The sequence below is a fragment of the Lepisosteus platostomus genome, chromosome 4, assembly GCF_059453375.1.
Source record: "Lepisosteus platostomus isolate fLepPlt1 chromosome 4, fLepPlt1.hap1, whole genome shotgun sequence".
Classification (NCBI taxonomy): Eukaryota; Metazoa; Chordata; class Actinopteri; order Semionotiformes; family Lepisosteidae; genus Lepisosteus; species Lepisosteus platostomus.
In genome coordinates, this window is record NC_142614.1 from 72284788 (window position 1) to 72306373 (window position 21586).

The 21586-nt window shown below is 37.6% G+C and overlaps 1 protein-coding gene across 2 annotated transcripts in view; it reads right to left on the reverse strand.

Annotated features, from left to right (window-relative positions):
* Positions 1-21586, reverse strand: part of hapln1b (hyaluronan and proteoglycan link protein 1b) — a 39042-nt gene that overhangs the window by 10705 nt on the left and 6751 nt on the right. Inside the window, exons 1-2 of one of the 2 annotated variants that reach the window (XM_088630641.1) lie at positions 7084-7257; positions 6191-6318 (exon numbers count right to left, since the gene is read on the reverse strand). In XM_088630641.1, the coding sequence (XP_088486767.1) occupies positions 6191-6293 (103 nt within the window). In that variant the 5' untranslated portion in view covers positions 6294-6318; positions 7084-7257. Of the gene's footprint in view, positions 1-6190; positions 6319-7083; positions 7258-21586 lie in introns of those variants that run through there. The other variant, XM_088630639.1, reaches the window with a different exon arrangement.

Below are 21586 nucleotides of genomic sequence, written 5' to 3' on the forward strand. Positions count from 1 at the left end.
ACAGAAAAGAAGGTTCCTTCTCCAAAAGAAACTAGCAGCTGCTGACATTATGCATCAAGACTATTAGAAATTAGGAAATGTGTTGTGTTCATTTCTTTCATCATGAAGCATACTATATATCTAGCACTTAAGGCCCTCATTGGGTGCAATGGAGTTTTTGTCAGTCTAAAAAAAAAAGTGCTGTGCACTACTACCATGCTATAATTGATATTATACAGCTCAGTACTATATTACTGAGTGGTCACTGAGCAAAAGCCTCCATATAACAGAGCCCCTGTTAGCACCACTGTGTCACTTTCTACTGTAATAGCAGCCAGTGATAATGGTGATGATATAGGTAAGGTAAAAAATAGCCCATCCACATACCTGATTGTTTATGGATAGGAATTCTGTTTGGCTAGATTCCTAGCCTGTTGGACAGGGCCCTGACCTTTTGACTGAAGTCAGTTTCTGATTGGTATTGTTGACTACAATGGAATATACATCATCCACTTTTTATAGGAAGGTTGTAAACTTTATTGTGGGGCTGTATAGCTGTTATTGGTTTGGAGTGCTTTACAAATAAAATTATGGATGGGTAAATTGAAAGGCACTGAGGCTGAACTGATCCCTTTGTTGAATGGTGTTCTGTATTTTATTGTGCAGCTGTGCATGGAAAAGGGAGTTTCTGTATTTGTAAATTAACATTTCCCACAAGGAATGCCTTTCAGTGTTATAGCATTATTTAAGAGCAAGCAGTCGCTGTGAATTATGGAAATGAGAATTTTAATTAGCACTGGCCATTGGAGGTTTTTCTCATAGTTTTCCAATTAGTGCTGTATCTGGATTTGTAAACCCCTAAACCGCTGTTCTACTGTAGGCTGTTCTATTTAATTGTTCTTAATTCTAAAAAGGGTAAATGTCTAAATATTTAAGAAATGATTAAAGATTTCACTCATGGCAAGAAAATAATAGTATGTTGCATGTAACTAAATGGTGTTACTCATAAACACTAGAGGAAACCACAAACCTAACAATAAATAACATTTTTAAATGACTTGCATGGGATACATGCACTACCCAGCAGCAGGACTCAGAAATCACTTCACCGGTTAAATTAAGGGGTGAATTTAGGGCAGGTTAAATTGTTCAATCAAGAGTGGAAATGAACCAGGACATGAGGATAATACCCCTCATCCTACAAAAAGTGCCATGGGACCTTTAATGACCATGGACATTAGTCAGGACCTCGGTTTAACATCTCAATCAAAGGACAGCAACTCCTGTAGCACAGTGTCCCCAGTCACCATACAAATACAGTACATTGGTTTGGAAACTGTGGACGAGAAATCTAATTGCTCACTTACAGCACCAACTTGGTGTTCATTAGAGCTCTCCCTTCTCACTATTGACCAGGCGCAGGCTTGCCTGGCTTCTGAGACCTGAAGAGATCTACTGTGATGTGACAGCTTGATTTAAGAGGGTTCTCGAGATGTTTTAAGCCCAAAGGGGATGGCAGTTGCTTGTGAATCTAAAAGAGTCACAGATGTGCAGAGGTAACAGCGCAGCCCATCGAGACCACTACTCCAACAACTGCTCATACAGTGGCGTCCTCTATTTATCTGTCCTGGGAGAGTGAAGGTATGAAGGGAATCCTCTGGTAGAAGCCACATGTCAAAAGCTCTCACAACAGAGAAAAAAGGCTTTTCATTCTAGAAAGAAAAGCCCCTCTCTCTATCCGGTACTAATGAAGAACTATCATTGACATTTTCTCCCTACCCAAAGTCTCAGCATCCCACAGGTTTCTCAGATTTCATAAGACAAAAGATGCTTGAGAATAATGACACAGAGCCTTGAAAAAAATACCTCGATGATACATACAGTATAGTAATTCAAATTAATTTTTAACTTCATATTCTGCATAATTGTTTTGTATCATTGTTTCACATGATATAGCAAGAGAGTTTTAGTAAAGCACATGCTGACATAGGAGACTGCTTTAATATCTTCATTGTGGGCAAGCTAGTTATAATTTTTTTCCATTGCAAAACTTCATTTCTACGACGTGCCATTATTCATCATGAAATGAATGTAACTTACACAGAAGCTTAAAAGTACCTGGGAATGTGTTCAAACATGTAAATAGCAAAGTAAAGACAAAGATACAAAATAGAAGCATAAGTAGCATAGTAGCATTCTGAATCATATCCTTTCAGGCTAAGAAAAAGACACAAATCTTGAAGGGCTCAAGTGCTAGATATCCAGCTACACTGAACTACGGCTTTAGAAGCTGAGTCTGCACTGCTCTGCATTGCACCTTCATTATTCAGCCAAGGGCAAGACAGCCAGGAACGCTCTCGCCTACAGCTTTCCCTATATTCATGTGAAACTAGCTGATTGCATGCTGGTCTTCAGATCAACTGGAAATGTCATAGAAATGAAGTTTTGCAATAGAAAAAAATGTACCAATAGAGTTATTTTAGCTTGCATGCTTGAATTCTGTGTTTGTGATGATGACATTTTAAATGACATCATTCTCTTCTTCAAATTTATGAAGGTTCAGTGCATGTCACTTCATAATTACAGGGTCAATTCAAAGAACATAAGAGCGTTTTTCAGAAAACAATTAACTTAAATCTTAAGCAATGTGTTTTGTGCATTTTGATTTTTCATTGGCACGAGAACTCTTAATATTGTACTGCAAAATAAGTCACAAGGATAGAGTGGTACACAATTGGTCTCAGACTGGAACTGGTCTAACAGGGACCCTGACAGTTAACATACTGTAAGCTTGTCTGTTAGCTGGTGTTCCTGTCTGTGGTGAAGTGGTTGCACGAGGCAAGAGAAGGTACAGTGTGTTTCCACAAAGGAGCTGAAAAAGAGAGAGAGACGGTAGACACACACTGTTGGGGGAGAAATGGTCCCTGTGTGGGGGACATTAAAAGAAAAAGGAAACCCTCTGCTGGAGAAAGGATGACCTCCTCTATCCTTTTGTTTCACGTGGCTCCAAAACGTGGTAAGGAGAAGGATCTTTCACGGAGGGAGGGATCAAAGTAAACTAATTGCGAGATGTATCTTGAGGTAAACTGCTTCATTGTAAATGGAAACCGCAGGTGCAGCTGCCATTATGGTTGAAGTGTTGCCTGTGTAGATTTGCTGGGAACGACTGGTGGAAAAATCCAAATGTGTTCCTCCTTAGTGCCATACGATTATTTCATTGGGATGTTCATTGTATCGCCAAGTCAAAAAAAATAATAATAACACTTAATGAAACTACAATGTAGAAATTGCCAAATGAACACAGACCTCTCAAAGTAATTTAATTTACACATTCTTTCAAGTGCACGCAAAAAATAAACAATTGTTATATTTATATATAATTGTTATATTTATAATACAATTTATAAATAGCACTTGAAAGAATGTGTAAATTAAATTACTTTGAGAGGTCTCTAACAATGACAACAATACGCAACAAAACTCCTTTACAATCCATCCTTTACAATTACAATATTTTAAAAAGTTCATAACTCCTCCTGATATGCACATCCTGACAACCTCATTAAAGTTTGTAAAGTCTGTGTTCATTTGGCAATTTCTACATTGTAGTTTCATTAAGTGTTATTATTTTTTTTTTGACTTGGCGATACAATGAACATCCCAATGAAATAATCGTATGGCACTAAGGAGGAACACATTTGGATTTTTCCACCAGTCGTTCCCTTTTCCAGAATGTAGTCCCAGCAAATCTGCACAGGCAACACTTCAACCATAATGGCAGCTGCACCTGCGGTTTCCATTTACAATGAAGCAGTTTACCTCAAGATACATCTCGCAATTAGTTTACTTTGATCCCTCCCTCGGTGAAAGATCCTTCTCCTTACCACGTTTGGGAGCCACGTGAAACAAAAGGATAGAGGAGGTCATCCTTTCTCCAGCAGAGGGTTTCCTTTTTCTTTTAATGTCCCCCACACAGGGACCATTACTCCCCCAACAGGGTGTGTCTACCTTCTCTCTCTCTTTTTCAGCTCCTTTGTGGAAACACACTGTACCTTCTCTCGCCTCGTGCAACCACTTCACCACAGACAGGAACACCAGCTAACAGACAAGCTTACAGTATGTTAACTGTCAGGGTCCCTGTCAGAACAGTTCCAGTCTGAGACCAATTGTGTACAGTACCACTCTATCCTTGTGACTTACTGGATTTTGCAGTACTATATTAAGAGTTCTCATGCCAATGAAAAATCAAAATGCACAAAACACATCGCTTAAGATCTAAGCTAATTTTTTTTCTGAAAAACACTCTTATGTTCTTTGAATTGACCCTGTAATAATGAAGTGACATGCACTGAACTTTCATAAATTTGAAGAAGGGAATGATGACATTTAAAATGTCATCATCACAAACCCAGAATTCCAGCATGCAAGCTAAAATGACTCCGTTGGCACTTTTTGTTCTACACTAAAAATGTGCCTTGGAAATCAGGTGTATGGTTTTCAAAGAACAGAACATGTAGATTAATATCATTTGGAGAAATATTGGAGCAGTTTAATGATTTCCCCCTTTCTATCACTGTAATTCTTCCTTCAAAATTCTGATTTCTCTGGATGACTAATTTCCAGAATTCAAAATACAGAATTCAATGCAACAAATACTGAGCTCCAAGTGGAAATGGCTGGTTGACATCCTTGGATCAATAGCTACTAAGTACCAAACTGGCCAGAACAGCTTTAACCACCAGAGATCCTGAATTGAAAGGGTCCTACACAGCAAATATTGTATTCTGTGTCAGCAGGACTGCTGCAGCTGTACCATTTCTATCAGCCACTGAATCTTTCCTTTAACAACAATTACTGAAGGTCACAGTAAGCATATGGTGAAACTCCTTACACTACAGGGCTTCAACAGTTTAGTGACAATCCCCACTGGTGCGGTAGATCAAATTTCTTGGCTGTGCCCTATATTTATCCGTCCTGTAAATCAAATCTGTTAAGTTTGTTTCGTAAAACCACATGAAAGCACGCGACTATTACACTTTGTCCACAATACTGTCTAGTCAATCTGTGGTATAATCAGGGAGCAATCGGAGAGAGTGATAAAATTGTTTTGGTTTTGAAAGCCGGATTATTGTGGCTGATATCAACATGGATAAAATAGTTTTTAAAATCCAAAAAAGTTTTTTTTTTCCACTGCTAAAATGTTTGCAGATGCCGGGTTTAGTAAATTTAGACCATAAGTCTGGACCCCCATACTGGGGGTCTGTGAATCAGAGAGTATGTATTTCCCAATGCACCAGAGTACCAGGCAACAGCTAACTGTATTACTTCATAATTCCCTGGGACCTGATAACTAAACTACAAATATACAAAACAGTCAAAAAAGCTAGAAAACATAAATTATATGTTACATATTAAATTCTGATGCATATACAGTACAATGTTTCCCTTCTATATCTTGCGGTGGATATTCAGATAAAAGAAGGGGCATATCCGAGAGTTTTAATCTTTATGAGAGGTTTTACAAGAACAAGACCCTGCAGCCACATGGTGTGACGCCCAGTTCGCTTCTAGAACTTCTGAAAGCTGACAATTCTAAATTGTTGCTCGTGTTCATATTTGCTTTCAAGACTTTGTCAGCTTCATTTCTACCCTTATCTACCTTCTTCCTTAGACAACAACTCTCTAGGCTATTCCTTTGCCCAGATTTCTCTCTTTGGAAACTTGGGAAAAGGTCTGGATTTAAACCAAGATATTTGATTAAATTATGTTGCATTCATATCCATTTGCAGCTGTTAATGTCTCCCATTCAAAGACACAGTGGCATGTGCTGCACTGGCTCTTGAATTTCTAAATCAGATCTAATCATTGGTGACATCACAGACAACTCATATACAAAAAAAAGTAAAATTGGACTGTTATATTATAATGTATTTATAATAACATTAACATTATTTAACATTAATTTTCTTGTAACAATGGTGATTTTGGCAAATACTCACAGTGATAGAGTCATGGGAACAATTCAATTCATCCTGAAATTAAAACCTCAGAAATTAGAATATGTTTTATGGTTGCTGCATCAACTAGATGCCTTACTGCAGTCCTATATGCAGTCCACATGGAATACACAACTATCTGAATGTAGAAAAACAATTATACAAATGCAAGTACAAAACATAGCTCCCTTCCACGATAAAACAAAATCACTTACCTGATATGTAGATGGTTCTGTGGTGCTCCAGGTCTGTGTAAGTATGATCATAGCTATCAGCCAGGCACAGGGAAAACAATGCAAACAGAAGCAGCGAGTTCATTTTTATAGCACCAAGGGTCCTTTCACTGCAAAAGGAAAAAGCAATCCACAGAAAAAATACAGAAATGTAAACATTAAGTAGCACTTCTGTATGCGATGAATAGGCTTAAAACTGTTGTGCCATGTTCAGGTTTTAACTTTGTTAAACTTCTTCACAGTACCTTTTTTAAACAGGTCTTAGTTACAGCATTATCCCAGGGGGCTGTTACTGCATTCTGCACATTAAGTATATGTATATCTGCTACACGAAATGCAAGCACACTTATATATTACTTCACCCCTCTACAGTGTGCTCACACACATACACACACATTTTCAGCTGCAGTACAATCCCAGTGCACTAAAGGATTGCGATAGAATGCAGTCCTGACTGTGCCCTTCAAAGTCAATGCAATACTGAGTAATACGTAACATACAAGTAATATATCATATAAAGTGAGCCAAAGCAACACTTACAGCAGAAGAAAACCAATATGATATTTGTCTGTGTGAATATTTGATTAGCACAGCTATAAAATGTCAAACTTAAATTTCAGTATTAAAAAATACATTTTCTTAAGCTCCTTTGGAACCGGTACCCTTTTATGAAGCACTAACAACAAATATCTGAAACAACAGTCCCCACTAGCAAAATAAAACAACCCAACGCGAATGCAATGCTCTTTTCAGTTTGTAAAGATAAGATAAACTTGCAGAACAGAGATTACTGTATGTAATTTCATCCTATCAACATTTTCTGTGGTTGAATTAAAATCTATAGCTATATATACTGTATATGAATATTAACTTACCATCTTAAGGAGTACTTGCACCTGAAAGGGGTATGTAGAGACCCATACACAAACTAGGTTAGAGTTGTGAGGGCTAGCACTGCAGTCACACTGATTGATTTTTCATTCATTCCTACCTAGAATGCTGACGCACTAACTCAGTGTGCCAGGTAGCGTTTCTGCAGTCAGCAGAACTATGTGCTGCAGAGCAGCCCTCTCCAGCCTACGAATAGTAATTAGGCAAATGAGGATCCAAAATAGATAAGAAAAGGACACAGAAATAAGTGGTCTTTCCTCTGGGAAATCGAACGTTATAGATGGAATTTCCCATTTGAATGTACTTTCTGTGAAGAACATGCAAGCTTATTACAGCTCTGTGCAGCACTGGCAATGCAGAACTTCAGTCCTTTATCAATAAACAGATTCTACGCAACATTAGGCAAGGCTGGGAGGACATCGCAGGGACTTGCACCATTAAACAAACCTTAGGGTCCCCTTTATGACAGAAAGTGTTTATGGCTCGGTGAGCCTGCTAAGCAATTATTTTCAGATAAACCTCCTGTTATGATAATTCTTTCACTGGCCAATATTGCTGTCACCTTTCCCAGTATAGAATGTAATAAAAAGCAAATAAATATTGTTTGAAAATGAGAGAAAACAAGCAGCAAAAAAGATGAACTGTCAAAAGGTACTTAGCCTCTGCATTCCAGTTACTAAAGGTATTGTTATTCACAGCAGGAATCACAGTATTGCAGATATGTCAAAACGCTGAAAGAGGACTTCAGTGATGACAATTTCATACGGTGGCTTGTGAATTCCAACTCAAGAGAAAGTCAGATCATTTTAAACTGAGGTTATTATTGAAATTGTTGCAGCAGGCAGCTTGGTGGCACAGTGGTTGGCATTACTGTCTTGCAGTGCTGGGTGTCCTGGGTTCATTTCCAGACCCGGGGACCTGTCTGCATGGAGTTCCTATCTTCTCCATGTGTTTGTGTGGGTTTCCTCCAGGTGCTCTGGTTTCTTCCTCCAGTCCAAAAACATACTGGTGTCTAGGTGTAAAATTGTCCCTAGGTGTATATGCTTTTCTGTGTAGTGCCCTGAGATGGACAGATGTCCAGACTACGGTGTACTCTGCCTTGCACCTGTTGCTTGCCAGGGTAGGCTATGACTCCAATTGGAAGAAGTGGTTAGAAAATTGATGCAGCACTGTAACCTACTGTTTGCTCATTTTTATACAATTATGTGCTTTCAGTGTTTGCTTTTGGTCAAAGATTCCACATCCTTCAGATCGCTTGAACTATGATGTAGCAACACATACTGTAAAAAGTGCCTTGAAATGCCAATTTTTAGTAACACCCTTTGAAATGCTGAAGATCCTGAGTAATAACTCTGGATGACGCTATTACAATGCAAAGAACCCCAGCACTCATTTTATCTCAATTGGCAACCCACTGAAGCTTAGCAGATGTGAGCCTGGCCAGTGCCTGGATAGGAGATGTTCTGGGCAAATTTAAGGTTGTTGCTGGACGAGGTGTTAGTGGGGCCTGTAGGAGGCACCATGCTGTAAAAAGGAGTCGTCCTTTGGATGAGACGTAAAACCAAGGTCCTTACGCTATGCGGTCATTAAAAATACCAGGGCACTTCTTGAAAACAGTAGGTGTGTAAACTTGACGTCCTAGATACACTTTCCACTGGCCTTTGGCAATGGCCTCCTAATAATCCCCATCTATGAATCGGCTACATCACTTTATTCTCCTCCCCACTGAGAGCTGATGTGTAGTGAGCCTACTGGTGCACTTGGGCTGCTGTTGCATCATTCATTGGTGGTGGTGGAGTGGACTTCCCATTAGCTGTAAAGCACTTTGAGTGGTGTCCAGTAAAGCACTATATACAGTAAGTGTAAAGTATTATTATTATTATTATTATTATTATTATTAGTATTATTATTATTATTATTATTAATAATAATAATAATAATAATAATAATAATAATATTACCACTACTTTGAAAATGACCTAAGAAAGGTTAAAATTGCTTAAAAGAGCATGTAATTGCTAGATAACTGTTCTTGCATGGCAAAAGTCTTTAGAAAAGTTGGTGTATATCACGAAAACTTGTCATTTTCTTCTCTTACTACAGTCTTTCTTTACCACTGCTTACTTATAAGGACCCATCTTAATTCTTAAATGTATAACTGCAGCAAGAGTATGTTAATGTTTTGCTAGCAAGGAGAAGATGTTATATTCCTGCTTTACATGAAATTACAGAGGTGCTGAGAGACTGGGAAAGATTTCAGATGGTTCTTGCATATTGTGGAGCCCCAGAAATCCAGTACTGCATGCCCAACACACTAAGAAATAAAAGAAAAAAAGAGACACTGCAGTTTTTCCTCAGGGTAGGACATGAAGAAAGACTATATGTCCCAGCAGACTTCAGTACAAGATCAGGCTGCATGTGGAAAAGTACCAAGTTTGTTGTTGCACCATATCTGTTCAGAGGAATCTATTCGGCCCTTCTAGATCATCTGGTAGATAGAAACTAAATAATCTGATGATCTCATCTACTGTAGCTGCGTCTTGAAAGTATCTAAGGCATCGTCTTCAATGACATGACAGTAGGTAATTACGAAACTTTGCATAAAAAAGTTTCCTGATCTTAGTTTTAAATGCATTTCCCTGTATATGACACTTTTGCACTCTAGTTCACATTTCACTGTTTATTCTGAAGGAATTCACTGGATTGTCTTTTGTCAGTACCCTTGACGGTTTTTAATATTTAAAAAGATTCACTTGAGCCTGCATGAACTTAAGCTTGAATGCACTGTCTATTGCTGCTCTGGATTGATATGAGAACAGCAATATCCTATATAGAATAAAATAATATTCTAAATGAGGTCTTATGCACATTCTACATTTTTAACAATACATTTTAATATTTTCATTTAGCTTTTTTATTACTGTCCCACCTCGTGCTCAGCTGCACTGCTTAAATGAGCACCAGACCCACTGAACCAATAGACCTGCCCCTGACATGCTCCTGAGCGATCAGGGAAATGAGCTCACTGTAACATGCTTATTATAAAAATAACCCTGTAACATCTAAATGACATTTACAAAAATCAAGATGTGTCTTTACTTCATATCTCAGGAACTTCACATTGCATTGAAATAATTTTCCAATGTCTAAACCAAATTATTTTTCATTGTATAGCTTGTACAGCAGTGTATTTAAAGCTGACTGCTTATGTTTTAGGACATTTTAGAATCTTTTGCTCATTAACTACACAGAAGAAAACACTTGTTTCTTTCATATTAGATACAGCAAAATATGGAATTTGGAAGTCTTTCAGAATTACACACACCTGTAAAAATCAAAACTACTTACTGTGTCATAAGAAGGATCATGCCTTCTAGCAAAATACCATGATGGAGAACAAGTGGACTACCAGGATGGTTGTCTGGGAGCATTCCTTAACTGTGAAACAACTGAAACTCCTTGAATTCCAACTTTCTTATGTACATGAATCAGGTTTAATTGTCAATGCATTCTTCACAAGCTGTAATAGCTAGAGATTCTTAAGTCCACATCTGTTTCCAATATTTCTGACAGAACATGTCCTGTAAGGCATTAGTAATAACATCATGTATTTGAAAACCCACACTGTTTATTTTAGAATAATGGGGAACACCTTTAAACTGTAAGTAAATTACGCAGACCTTGAAATACCCAGAGAGCAGAAATTATGTTATTTACCATGCTGAATTACATTGTTTGATTAAGGTTCTGTGTTTCCATTAGATTATAGTGGCAAGAAAATGGGAATTTGTAAATTGCCCTAATTTCTTTCCATGACCACACTACAGAGGCACAGTGCCATCTACTTTTGAAAATGTTAGTCCAGTCAATCCTGGGGAGGAGACTGACATAGTAACAGATGCTCTGAATGTTATATGTGATATATGTAAAATGCCTCTCATTCCTGAAGTGTTGAATGGTTTTTACCCATTACAACCATTGTGTTTACTCAGGAATCTGGATGGAAACAATGGCAGTGCAACCCATTGAGTTGACGATAAATGGCTCAACTCGGCTGTCTTAGATGGTTATGAGACAATGAGGGTTTCAAGATTTCCTTATATTACCTCCTGTAGCTGGAGTAGAACAGGAAGTTAGACCTCTTACAAAATGCTTCCTCTATCACCCACATGATTTTCATAAAAGAAATGGTTGCATGCATACTGTACATTCAGAATATCAACCTCTTACCATTTAGAAACAAGAGCATAACACAATGGATTTTAGCCCCCAGAATATCAAGACCGCTAGGACCCCTACATGTGTGATTTTATGACAGACGCACTGTGCTTGATATGAAAACTAGCCTCAGCATTACTTTTACCTATAAGATGAGGCCAAATGGCGTCCTCCGATTTGTATCTGCCTCCTCATTTGTTCCATTGTCTCGATACATTCCAGGGAACTAGGTCTAGAAGTGGAGACTAGATGAAGACACTTCTGAACTAGATGTTGCCCCCATGGAAATCCTCAGGATCCACCAGAACCTAGAGTCACAGGTCAGAGCCTGTTACATTAACAGAATGATCTGAAAGGACTAACCCCCGGTACTTATTTGGAAAGCAGGCAGAGTGGACCTGGGAGCCGTCTGGAAGGAATTAGAGAAAGCTGCATTTTTTGGGGGGGGGGAAATTACATAGATTCAAAGGACATTACTATGCATTTAGTGGCAGCAAATATGGGACAATATGAGACTAAAAGGTTGGTAATAAGATAATTAACTGGTCCTAAGAAAACAAATCACCTTTCAGACATTTTAAAAAGCTAGTTTTTGACCCTATTGAACATAAGTGTTGCTGAGCAACCTATGACTTGCTAATATGGCAAAATGTCAGCTTCATTTGTCATTTACTTGGTCTTGGAACTGTAAAAGGCAAGTCATAATTGCACAACGGTCTTACTTAGCTTGTCATTTTTTATATTAAATCTTATGATTGCTAATCTTAAATTGGCAGTAGTGCTGGCACAGAGAAAGCCAGGTTTCAGAGCTTCATAGGTTTCTGACTTGGCTGTTCATGTACTGCATGAAAGAGACAAATCATCTTATAATATGGTCTGGAGAATTTCAGCATCCAAATTCATAGAATATGAGTAACAGTTACTTTTTAAAAACAAAACTGTAATACATTTTGGATAGCTTGTAGCAAAAAACAGTCACATTTTTTTATATTTAGAGTCTGTAGTTGTGAAAGAGAATGCAGCAGCAGGTTGTGTTTTGTAAGACTTTTCTAGGTGACTTTGAGGAGATTAAAAATGCACAGTAGCAACAAATCAGGTGGCTGTTGCACCTGAGTGACTAACCATTAAGAGTAACAGCACTGTAGCACAGCAGAACTGTGTCCTATTAGTCGTGAAACTACTATGTAAAAATTGGGAGTTCAGCAGGAAAAATAAGTTTCACTGAAAATAAGTTTAAAATTGATCTGATCCTCATTCAGATGTCAGTGGGTTATTCACCTAAAGATCCTCTCCAGCCAGTTTTTGAAGGATATGTGAATCACTCTATTTCAGTCCTAAATAAACTTTCTTCCAATCTGCTCATTAGTCTTTTGTTTCACATCTGAACATCAAAAGTCCATTAGCTGAGTAAATTTGCCTCATTATCTTTCATAGTGTGAGCAACAACACTCTGTTTCATCTCAGGCCATGAAGTCTTAAATGGGAGACTACCTGATAAACTAAGACAAGTAGTCAATACTGTGTAACTGAGTTTAAATACTGTATCCTAGCTACTTGGAAGCTACTCCAGTGTTTTGCTCTGTTATAGCATCACTTACACTTCATTAGCCTGAGACTAATTAAGAGAAACTTATTAAAAATAAGAAAATGCAAGGAAAAAAGCTCTATCTGTAGTGTTACGTGTTTTCTTCAATTTGACATTTCAAGACATTGCCTTTTAAAGAAAAATGAAATGAAACAATCACTGCTTTGTTAAAAATGCTCCTTACCCCATTCTGTTATGTTTGGCTGGGAATTCATTTCATGAGGTAGTTTAACACAATTATGAAATAAATAATTAAACAAAGGGTTTGTAAGTAAAACACGGCATTAAAAGCACATTATACAGTATTTTAGGTTGTGGCCATATACGTGTGGATTGTGGAAAAGTTAATGTTTCATCACATAAGAGTATTCATTTCAATCAAGTTTTAGAAAAACACGTAAAATGTCATTTTCATATCCAGAGTACTTGAAATGCAACAAATACAATGTAAAATATTTTAGGTATTAAAGAAGAATAGGACAGGGATCTACAATAGCACTATGTGCACACAGGTTTACAGGCTATATCTAAGTTATTCAAAGTCATACCAAAGTCACCAATCTATCAGTTTTATTTACGTTTCAGAAATTGTAAACTGTAATTAGAATGGGATGTATCCAGAAATTGTTATACTGCCTGTCAAAAAAGCTTTTCAATATAATTGTTTATATCACAGGAATAGAGAAAGATCCCAAAATAATAAGCTCTCCAGAGTTACAGCAGGTTAATTTCATGATGCACTTTCATGACACGAGTGTAAATTTCAACTTCCTACTGTCTTTGCCATTCGTTTCCATCTGACACTGCTTAACAAATCTTTTCATGACCCACTGAGCCCCTATTTATAGTACCTACAGTATGAAGTTTGTTGTATAAGTATGATGTGATGGGTAGATTCTATAACTAAATACAGGTACAGTATGTGCCCTGGTTTGAATTATGATGGCTGGATCATGCCATAGTCTCGGAGTGACCTGTAAGTACGCTTAAGACATACTGTAAGACCATAAGAACGTTAGAAAAATGAGACTATGCCATTGGGCCACTCTAGCCCATTTTGATAACTAATAGATGCAAGAGATGCAATAGATCCAGCTATATCTTGAAAAAAGTCAGGGTACAGTATCAGTTTCACCAGCATGGACACTTGTTCCATACTCCCGCAACCCTTTTGTTAAAGAAATGCCCCTGTTCTCAGTTTTAAATGCACTTCCACATAGTTTCCATTGATGACAATATGCTGACACTGGTTTGAGGAATGACGTACAGTATATAGAAAAACTGTCAGCTACATACTACGTTAATTTACATCCACTACCACAGTAACACATCCCAAACGTTAAAAGAGTTACTTTTTCATATACTGTATTCACACAACAATGACAATATTTTATTTTTACTTAGAGCTAATCTTTCGCTTTCTGGGTTAAAGAGCTGAATTCAATTTGCACATGATGGTAATGTCAGTGGTCTGTTTGGCATCTCTTGAATAACAAGTCTCTGAATGACTTCCAAATCAATAGCTAGTCATCAGACTTAGTTCTATAGCCACTTATCTCCAAAATCACATGACAGGATAGAACAGATTGAGTCAAGGTGGCTTCCCCACCTTTTCAACACACTACTTGAAACGGAAGACAATTAGCACAAAGAGTTAAGTGTTTGATTTTTCTAAAGGGGAGGCTCATCCACAACCCCTGTTTTGGATAGAGCCGTTCGAAATTAGACTTCCAACATTGTAGGTTGGATTTTAGACTTTTTGACCAACAGATCACAGAGAGTGAGGGCTAATGGTTTTATATCAGAGCATCCTTTTTCTTCCACCGGGTGTCCCGAGGGCTGTGTGCAATCCCCAATCCTGCACATTCTTTATACAGACAGCAGTAGAGGACAGACACATCATCTAGTTTGATGATGACTGTAATTATCAAGTCTCCTCCATGATCTAGACACTGATCATGGGTCTGTGGTGGACTGTTTTTTGAGTGGTGCAACACCCCCTTCCTTCAGCTTAATGTGTCAAAAAACAAAGACATGATAATTAACTATAGACAGCAACAACCAGTTGCAAAACCAAAAGTCATTGTGGAGCAAGAAGCTGAAATTGCCAACAGTTACAAATATCTTGGCACTGTTGTTGATTAAAAGCTAACATGTCTTATGCAAGACTTTGCTCTTTTAATTTGTGTAGTGCAATGATGACATTATTCTACAGAACCTTTATGGAATCTGTTATTACATGTACTGTACTGTGGTAGCCTGCTTTGGTAACCTTAATACATGTAATAAAAACAGACTGAGCAGGTTTGTGAAAGTAGCCAGCAAGATTATTGGTGCATCACAGCTACAGATGTCAGACATCTACACTACATCAAACAAACAGTGTGGAAGGGCAGTATAATCATTGACTGTCATGACCACCCCTTGCACAGTTAATCTTATGCAGTGTTTCCACCAGTAACAACTGGACCATCATGTGAGCACTGTTTTATCTGTGGTTATTTATCACAGCAAATCAATCCACATTAAAATAGCATCCCCCAAAAATAACATATTTAGAGCTTACAAACAGTTATAAATGAGTGGAGGCCATTTGGCCCATCAAGTCTGGTTATTATACAACTTATAATAAAGTATAATAAAGTTTTATTTAAGATATTGAGTTTCTCCTTTAAAACAGCTTTTATTATTGGCAGCGCAGTCAAAACCTTTCATAAGGTGTTTCATCTCTACTAGAACAATGCATCCAGAATGCATCCTACAGCTTTGTAGAGTGTGGTTTAGATGTTCTTATAGATAAGAAAAAAATAAAGTGATAAGATTAGCAGCAGCAGCTATATCACCCTGCAGCTCTCAACTGGCAGCCCACTGAAGCTCACAGGGTTGAGCCTGGTCAGTGCCTGGAGGGGAGACTCCTGGGAAGCTATGGTTGCTGCTGGAAGAGGTGTTAGTGGGACCAGCAGGGGGCGCCCATCCTGCGATTTGCGTGGGTCCTAATGCTCTGGTATAGTGGCGGGGACACTATCCTGTAGTGGGCGCCGTCTTTCGGATGAGATGTTAAACCGAGGTCCTGACTCTCTGTGGTCATTAAAGATCCCCGGGCATTTTCTCGAGAAGAGTAGGGACTTATCCCTAAGTGTCCGGGCCAGATTTCCCCCTCAGCCTGTATCATGGTTTCCAGATTGTCCCCATGTGTGATTGGCTTGCACTTGCCCAGCGATGGACTGGCGTCCTGTCCAGGGTGTACCCTGCCTTGCGCTCGCTATTGGCCCGGTAGGCTCCGGCTTCCTGCAACACCGTATGGGATAAAGCGGTTTGGCAAATGACATGACTTAAGATTAGCACACCTAATACAATTTCTTTTTAAATTGCCTACTATTGGCAGTTTATGCAGTGGGTACTTAGGATATATTATTAAAATACTTTACATATATTACTTTATCACTTTCAACAGGAAAGCCAAGTCAGGAAGATACTGAAAGATAGTATCCAAGATTTAAGCCAAATGAAAGATGATCTGCAGATCGAGAGTAGCTTTCAGAGTCAGACACTCGCTTGATAATTAATAAGAGTTTAATTGCTTGGCTGTTTCAATCGGTTCAGTGCTTTTCTTCTATTGATTAGGACAGTTCGTATTTCATAAGAACAGAAATGAAAGTTAATTGACTGTGTCACTGCAGTAGAAAATATGATGTGATATGCTCAGAATGTATCAGTCAATGTTAAAATGAGGTGATTCAAAAAGTACAGTCCACTGGTAAATTTATTTTACATTATAAAGAAATGTACTCCAGTTGTAGCTGTTCCTTTAATTAATATACTAAAGGTACAGAATATATTTAGAATATAAATATTATATGCAGTGAAATGGGTGGTTTGATTCTGAGGTTTCTGGATACAGAAAGGAGCTATAGCATACAGTAGGTCTTATTAGTCAGTCAAGTTTGTTAGTCTAACGCGATACAAACATTCATTCCATAACCACTGCCTTTTGCCCGTACTGAAAGCAAAACGAAGTAGAGGCCAGCGGTGTGCCTCATTTGATCTAAAACATGTTGAGAAGCGCTTGGTAAACATCAAAGCTGAGCTTTCTTAGACGTCAAGGCTCAGGTGTCATGGGCTAAGTCCCAGCTCACGGACTGTGAGGCAAACAGTGTTTTATCTTCGATGTGATCCAACGGATACACCACTCCAGAGGAACGGACCCTGGCACTGTGCCATTCTGGCAGACGAGGCAAAGGAAACTGACAGTTCTCATGGGGTCTCGGGAACGTTAGATCTGCAAAGACATAACTCAGAAAACTGAATCAACTTTTTTGATAGGAGGAAATACTAAAAAGTAAAAAAATGATCAGGTTATCCTATCAATCAGTCAATCTTCCAGACAGTCACATCTATGTAAAAGAGGGATATAACCTGATTTTGCGGGTTCCTCCATTCTTGAATGGATACTCATCTAACACACACAGGATTCATATTTTTTGCTTATAAAATTGTTTGTTCATTCTTTGCTATACTAATCTCAACCCTGATAAGCAGAGTCTGACTTTTCACACTACACATAAAGACCCCAAATGCACATTGAATAATCATTTGACAGATCTCTTGACGAGTATGTGAATCGGGGCAGGAAAATAAATGTTTTTCCACTACACTTTTCCATTTTTTTTAAAGAAAGGAATTCCAAAATCATTATTTGTTTAGCATTCTCACGAATTCTACCTTTATTCCCAGTTTCATTAAAGAGGAAGAAAGGCCGCCTTCAAAGTAGTAACGCAGACATAAGTAGGAATTTCGCAAAATAAGATGAAGACCTTGACATGAAAAGGATATGTTACTGCATGGTCTCTATGGCAACTTAGACATTTTCTTAATTCATTCACGACTGAATGCCATCAATCTGAAAAAGAAAGCTCACGCACAAAGGCTCACTGTTCTGTGGAGTGGATCTTCTAATTCAAAACTCAATGTGCTTTTTTCTGAGATAAAACATTGGAAGCTACTAAAGGCTTAGCAGTCATGCAGCCACATTTGGAAAGAGATTCTTGCATAAAGTCAAGTTTCAGAGTTAATGGTCTTTTGTGTTAAAAAAGGAAACCTTAGGACAGTACTCCATGTGTATAGCGGTAGTTATGTTAAAAATGCCAATTTAAACATTGAGCAAAGGTAATATAAATGTTTATTTACATTGACATCAATCCAAGCGCAGATTTTTTAAAAAAACTGAATTTGTTGGAACGAGTTCACATTCCTTTCAATCCATAGAGCCAAAAAACTTTTAATGGTTTCAAACCAAATGTGTGGACCATTAAAGTCAGGTAGCAAACAGAAGCCAAACAAAAAAGAGCTGCGTAAGAACTTGAACTGGAAGGGTTTTACAATGGTGGCTCATTGTGAGCACTTCACCTGGGTTACTGGCAAGTAGTATTTGGAGGTTAGATCTCTAAGAGTCACCGTCCTTGAAGGGTCTCATTCATACTGTACTTTGTTCTTATGAAATAAGGTGCACCTTATTCAATGATCACCCTGTGGATAAGACACAACACACAGTGCAAGTGAGAACCTTTTGTGAATTACGCCTTATGAGCATTGTTTTAGTATTTTCTTAACTAAAACCTAGCCCTTCCACCATCAGTGAACCTGAAGAATCTCCCTTCATTTTAAAAAGAAAGAACTTCTGTTAGCGTAGCGTATCAATGTTACGCTATTAATGTGAAACCCCTTTTTGTTAAAGAAACTAACTGTTACTGTATGTGTATGTCATTATAACCTCCAAAGCTTATGACTGAATGGTAACACAAGGTAATATATAAAGTCTCTCCCTTAATATCACAGATTGGTCCCCTTCATTTTTAGTGCAGATGTTTTCTGGTTTGTTTAATACACCAAAATATATTCTTTAGTCCCTCTGTGATCCAGTTTTTAAGTGCATCATATGAAACGTAAGGAAGTAGATCACATTAGATTGGATAATCCCTTAAGTTTTTTTTAATTTTTTTGTGTTCATCTCCTGATACTCACATCATTATAAAGCACACAATTTTTTACTTATGTGTTACTGTCCTCAAAATTCAAATTCAAAATCTTCCGATCACAATTACCATGTCCATCTTAATGCTAAAAAAATACATTTAACTCCTTAAACAATAACTCAAAAATAATTCCAAAATATGCTTAAAAACCAAAGTTCAACATTTCTTTAATGTTCCATTTCCTAATTCTGGAACAAGAGCCATGTGTTTCCATTCCAAGACAAATTTTATGCTCTGTGCAAGACACCCATTTCTGTATTTACTTTAAAGTTTTCACTTTGCAATTACAATTTACTGCACACATTTAGTCTAGATGTATGAGGTCAGCATGCATGAATTCTGATATTTTCTCTAATACACATAAAGTTATAAATACATTATACTGCACAGTATATAAAGTTTATACAGTATATCCATCCATTTTCTAACTGCTTTATTCAGAACAGTGTCGCAGAAAACTATAGATCAAAGTTTAACAGTTAGATTTGAAAAATGTAATCTAAAAAAAGGAAATATTTTTAGTTTACTTTGAACATAAACCCCCTGATAAATATTTCTCTGAAGAAAAATATGAATGGATTTACCGTGAACTTAAATTAAATCACTCTTATAATTATGTATGGTATACAATCAATCCATGAACAAGAAGAATCCAAGAAGAGAACAAAGCAAATTCTGAGTGTTCACTATGTGCATGAACGTTTTCATGCTGTTTTTACAGTATTTTTTCAGCACATACTATACCTCTGCCAAAATCTGGAGGTTCTCTATTCACATACAGGGAAATACTGTTCTTAGAATACACACATCTGTCAGTCTGTAGCTACAGGACTATTTCAGATGTGTCACCCAGTTAACGGCACAAAATCCTGAACTGGCCTTGCACCATACATTTAACAGATCTTATTTCATTATATACTAGAAAATGACATTGGGTCCATCATTCTATTACCTGTTTTACAATACATATGTATAATGTAAAAATCTAGATCGGTCAGAAGATCTGTTCAGTTGCTTCCTACTGAATATCTTACTCATATATTAAAAAATGGGAACATGAGAAAATTTATGAAAAGAGGCAGTCCTTGGAGGTTCAGTTGCCCATATTTAATTAAGCCCATGCTTTCATAGAAACACCTCCTAGGAAAAAAAATAACATGTAAGAAAAGTCAAAATCTTAGGAAAAGGCTCCAAGCTAGCTTCGGGGCATTTACCAGCTAGTATATACTGTACAGCCTTTTAGATAACCACACGGTTCATTTGCACAGAATTTAAAGATGTCTTCAATCCTAGATCATGACCTCACATCCTTGATTAATGAAAATGCAAATATGTACTGTATAACAATTTTGTTAAATTCTTTATGTGTTTTTTTTTAATTGCAAGATTTCAATTAGTCCATTCAGGCTTTCTGTCATACTTAAAAATATGTAATATTTACATAATACATGTAAATATAACTGCTTACTCTATGGCAATTTTTGTTTTTAAACTGAGATCCAAGCAATATGTATGGTTTAATACTATCCTCCCTTCATTTAATATTTTTGTTGTTGTGAAATAAGACGTACTGACATGCAGGTGAAAAGGGTTCTGTATTAACCCATATTTGCTCACTGGGATGAAATGCAGCAACCAAAGATAATAACTATCCAGGTCTAGTGCAAGTGATCACATTACTCCTATCCTGGAGTCCTTGCACTTGCTTCCTGTCAAATTCTGTGTGGGCTTTAAAATCCTCATGCTGACCTGATAAAGCTCTGCATGGCTTTGCACCTCAGTACCTGTCTGAACTATTATCACCCTACTCCCCACCTCGCAACCTTTGCTCTTCTCTAATTCTGGTCTCCTAACTGTCCCCCAAGCCCGTCTACATTATATGGGTGACAGGGCCTTCTCCTGTTATGCCCCCAAGCTCTGGAACTCTCTGCCCAAGGATATCAGAGAGTCACCTTCTCTAAACTCCTTCAAATCCAGACTCAAAACCGTCTTCTTTAGAAGAGCCTTTACATACAGTAACTGGTTCCATTCTTCACCCCTCTGCTTTTCTTAGTACCACCATCCACGGTCTCCTCTGTATATTGTAATTGTGTTTTTGCTTCTGTATTCGTTTTATTTATTGTTGTTGTCATTCTGTAAAGCACTTTGAGAAGCCACCATTAAAGGCGCTATTTAAATAAAGTTTATTATTATTATAACTACAAATGGGACACATTCTCTCAAACCTCAGCTCACCTACTCTAAATGCCCAACAGCTTCTGTGTAATATCTTTCAATCCCCCATTCCCTTTATATCACCCTTTATATTGAACTGCTCTCCCCTCCTGGATCTGCTGTCTGATTCTGAAGTGTTCACTCTCTCCTGATCTCACTGCTGGAAGCTGTCAGAGAGGCCCTTTTGGTCTCCATTGTCTAATCAAAAGCAAGGACACACCTTCTGTTTCTCATATAGACGTTCTTTTAATCATCAAGATGTTTACTCCACTATATGGGGGTGGTTAAGGTTGTGCTTAGAGATTCTTAGCTAAAAGAAATGTAAATGACTTTGAAATGAATCCTGCAAGTTGGTTAGCTCACTTCATATCCTGTAATTCTTGAAGAGTGAAGATAATTATTATTCTTCAGTAAACTGAACTGCTGCAGTGTAAACAT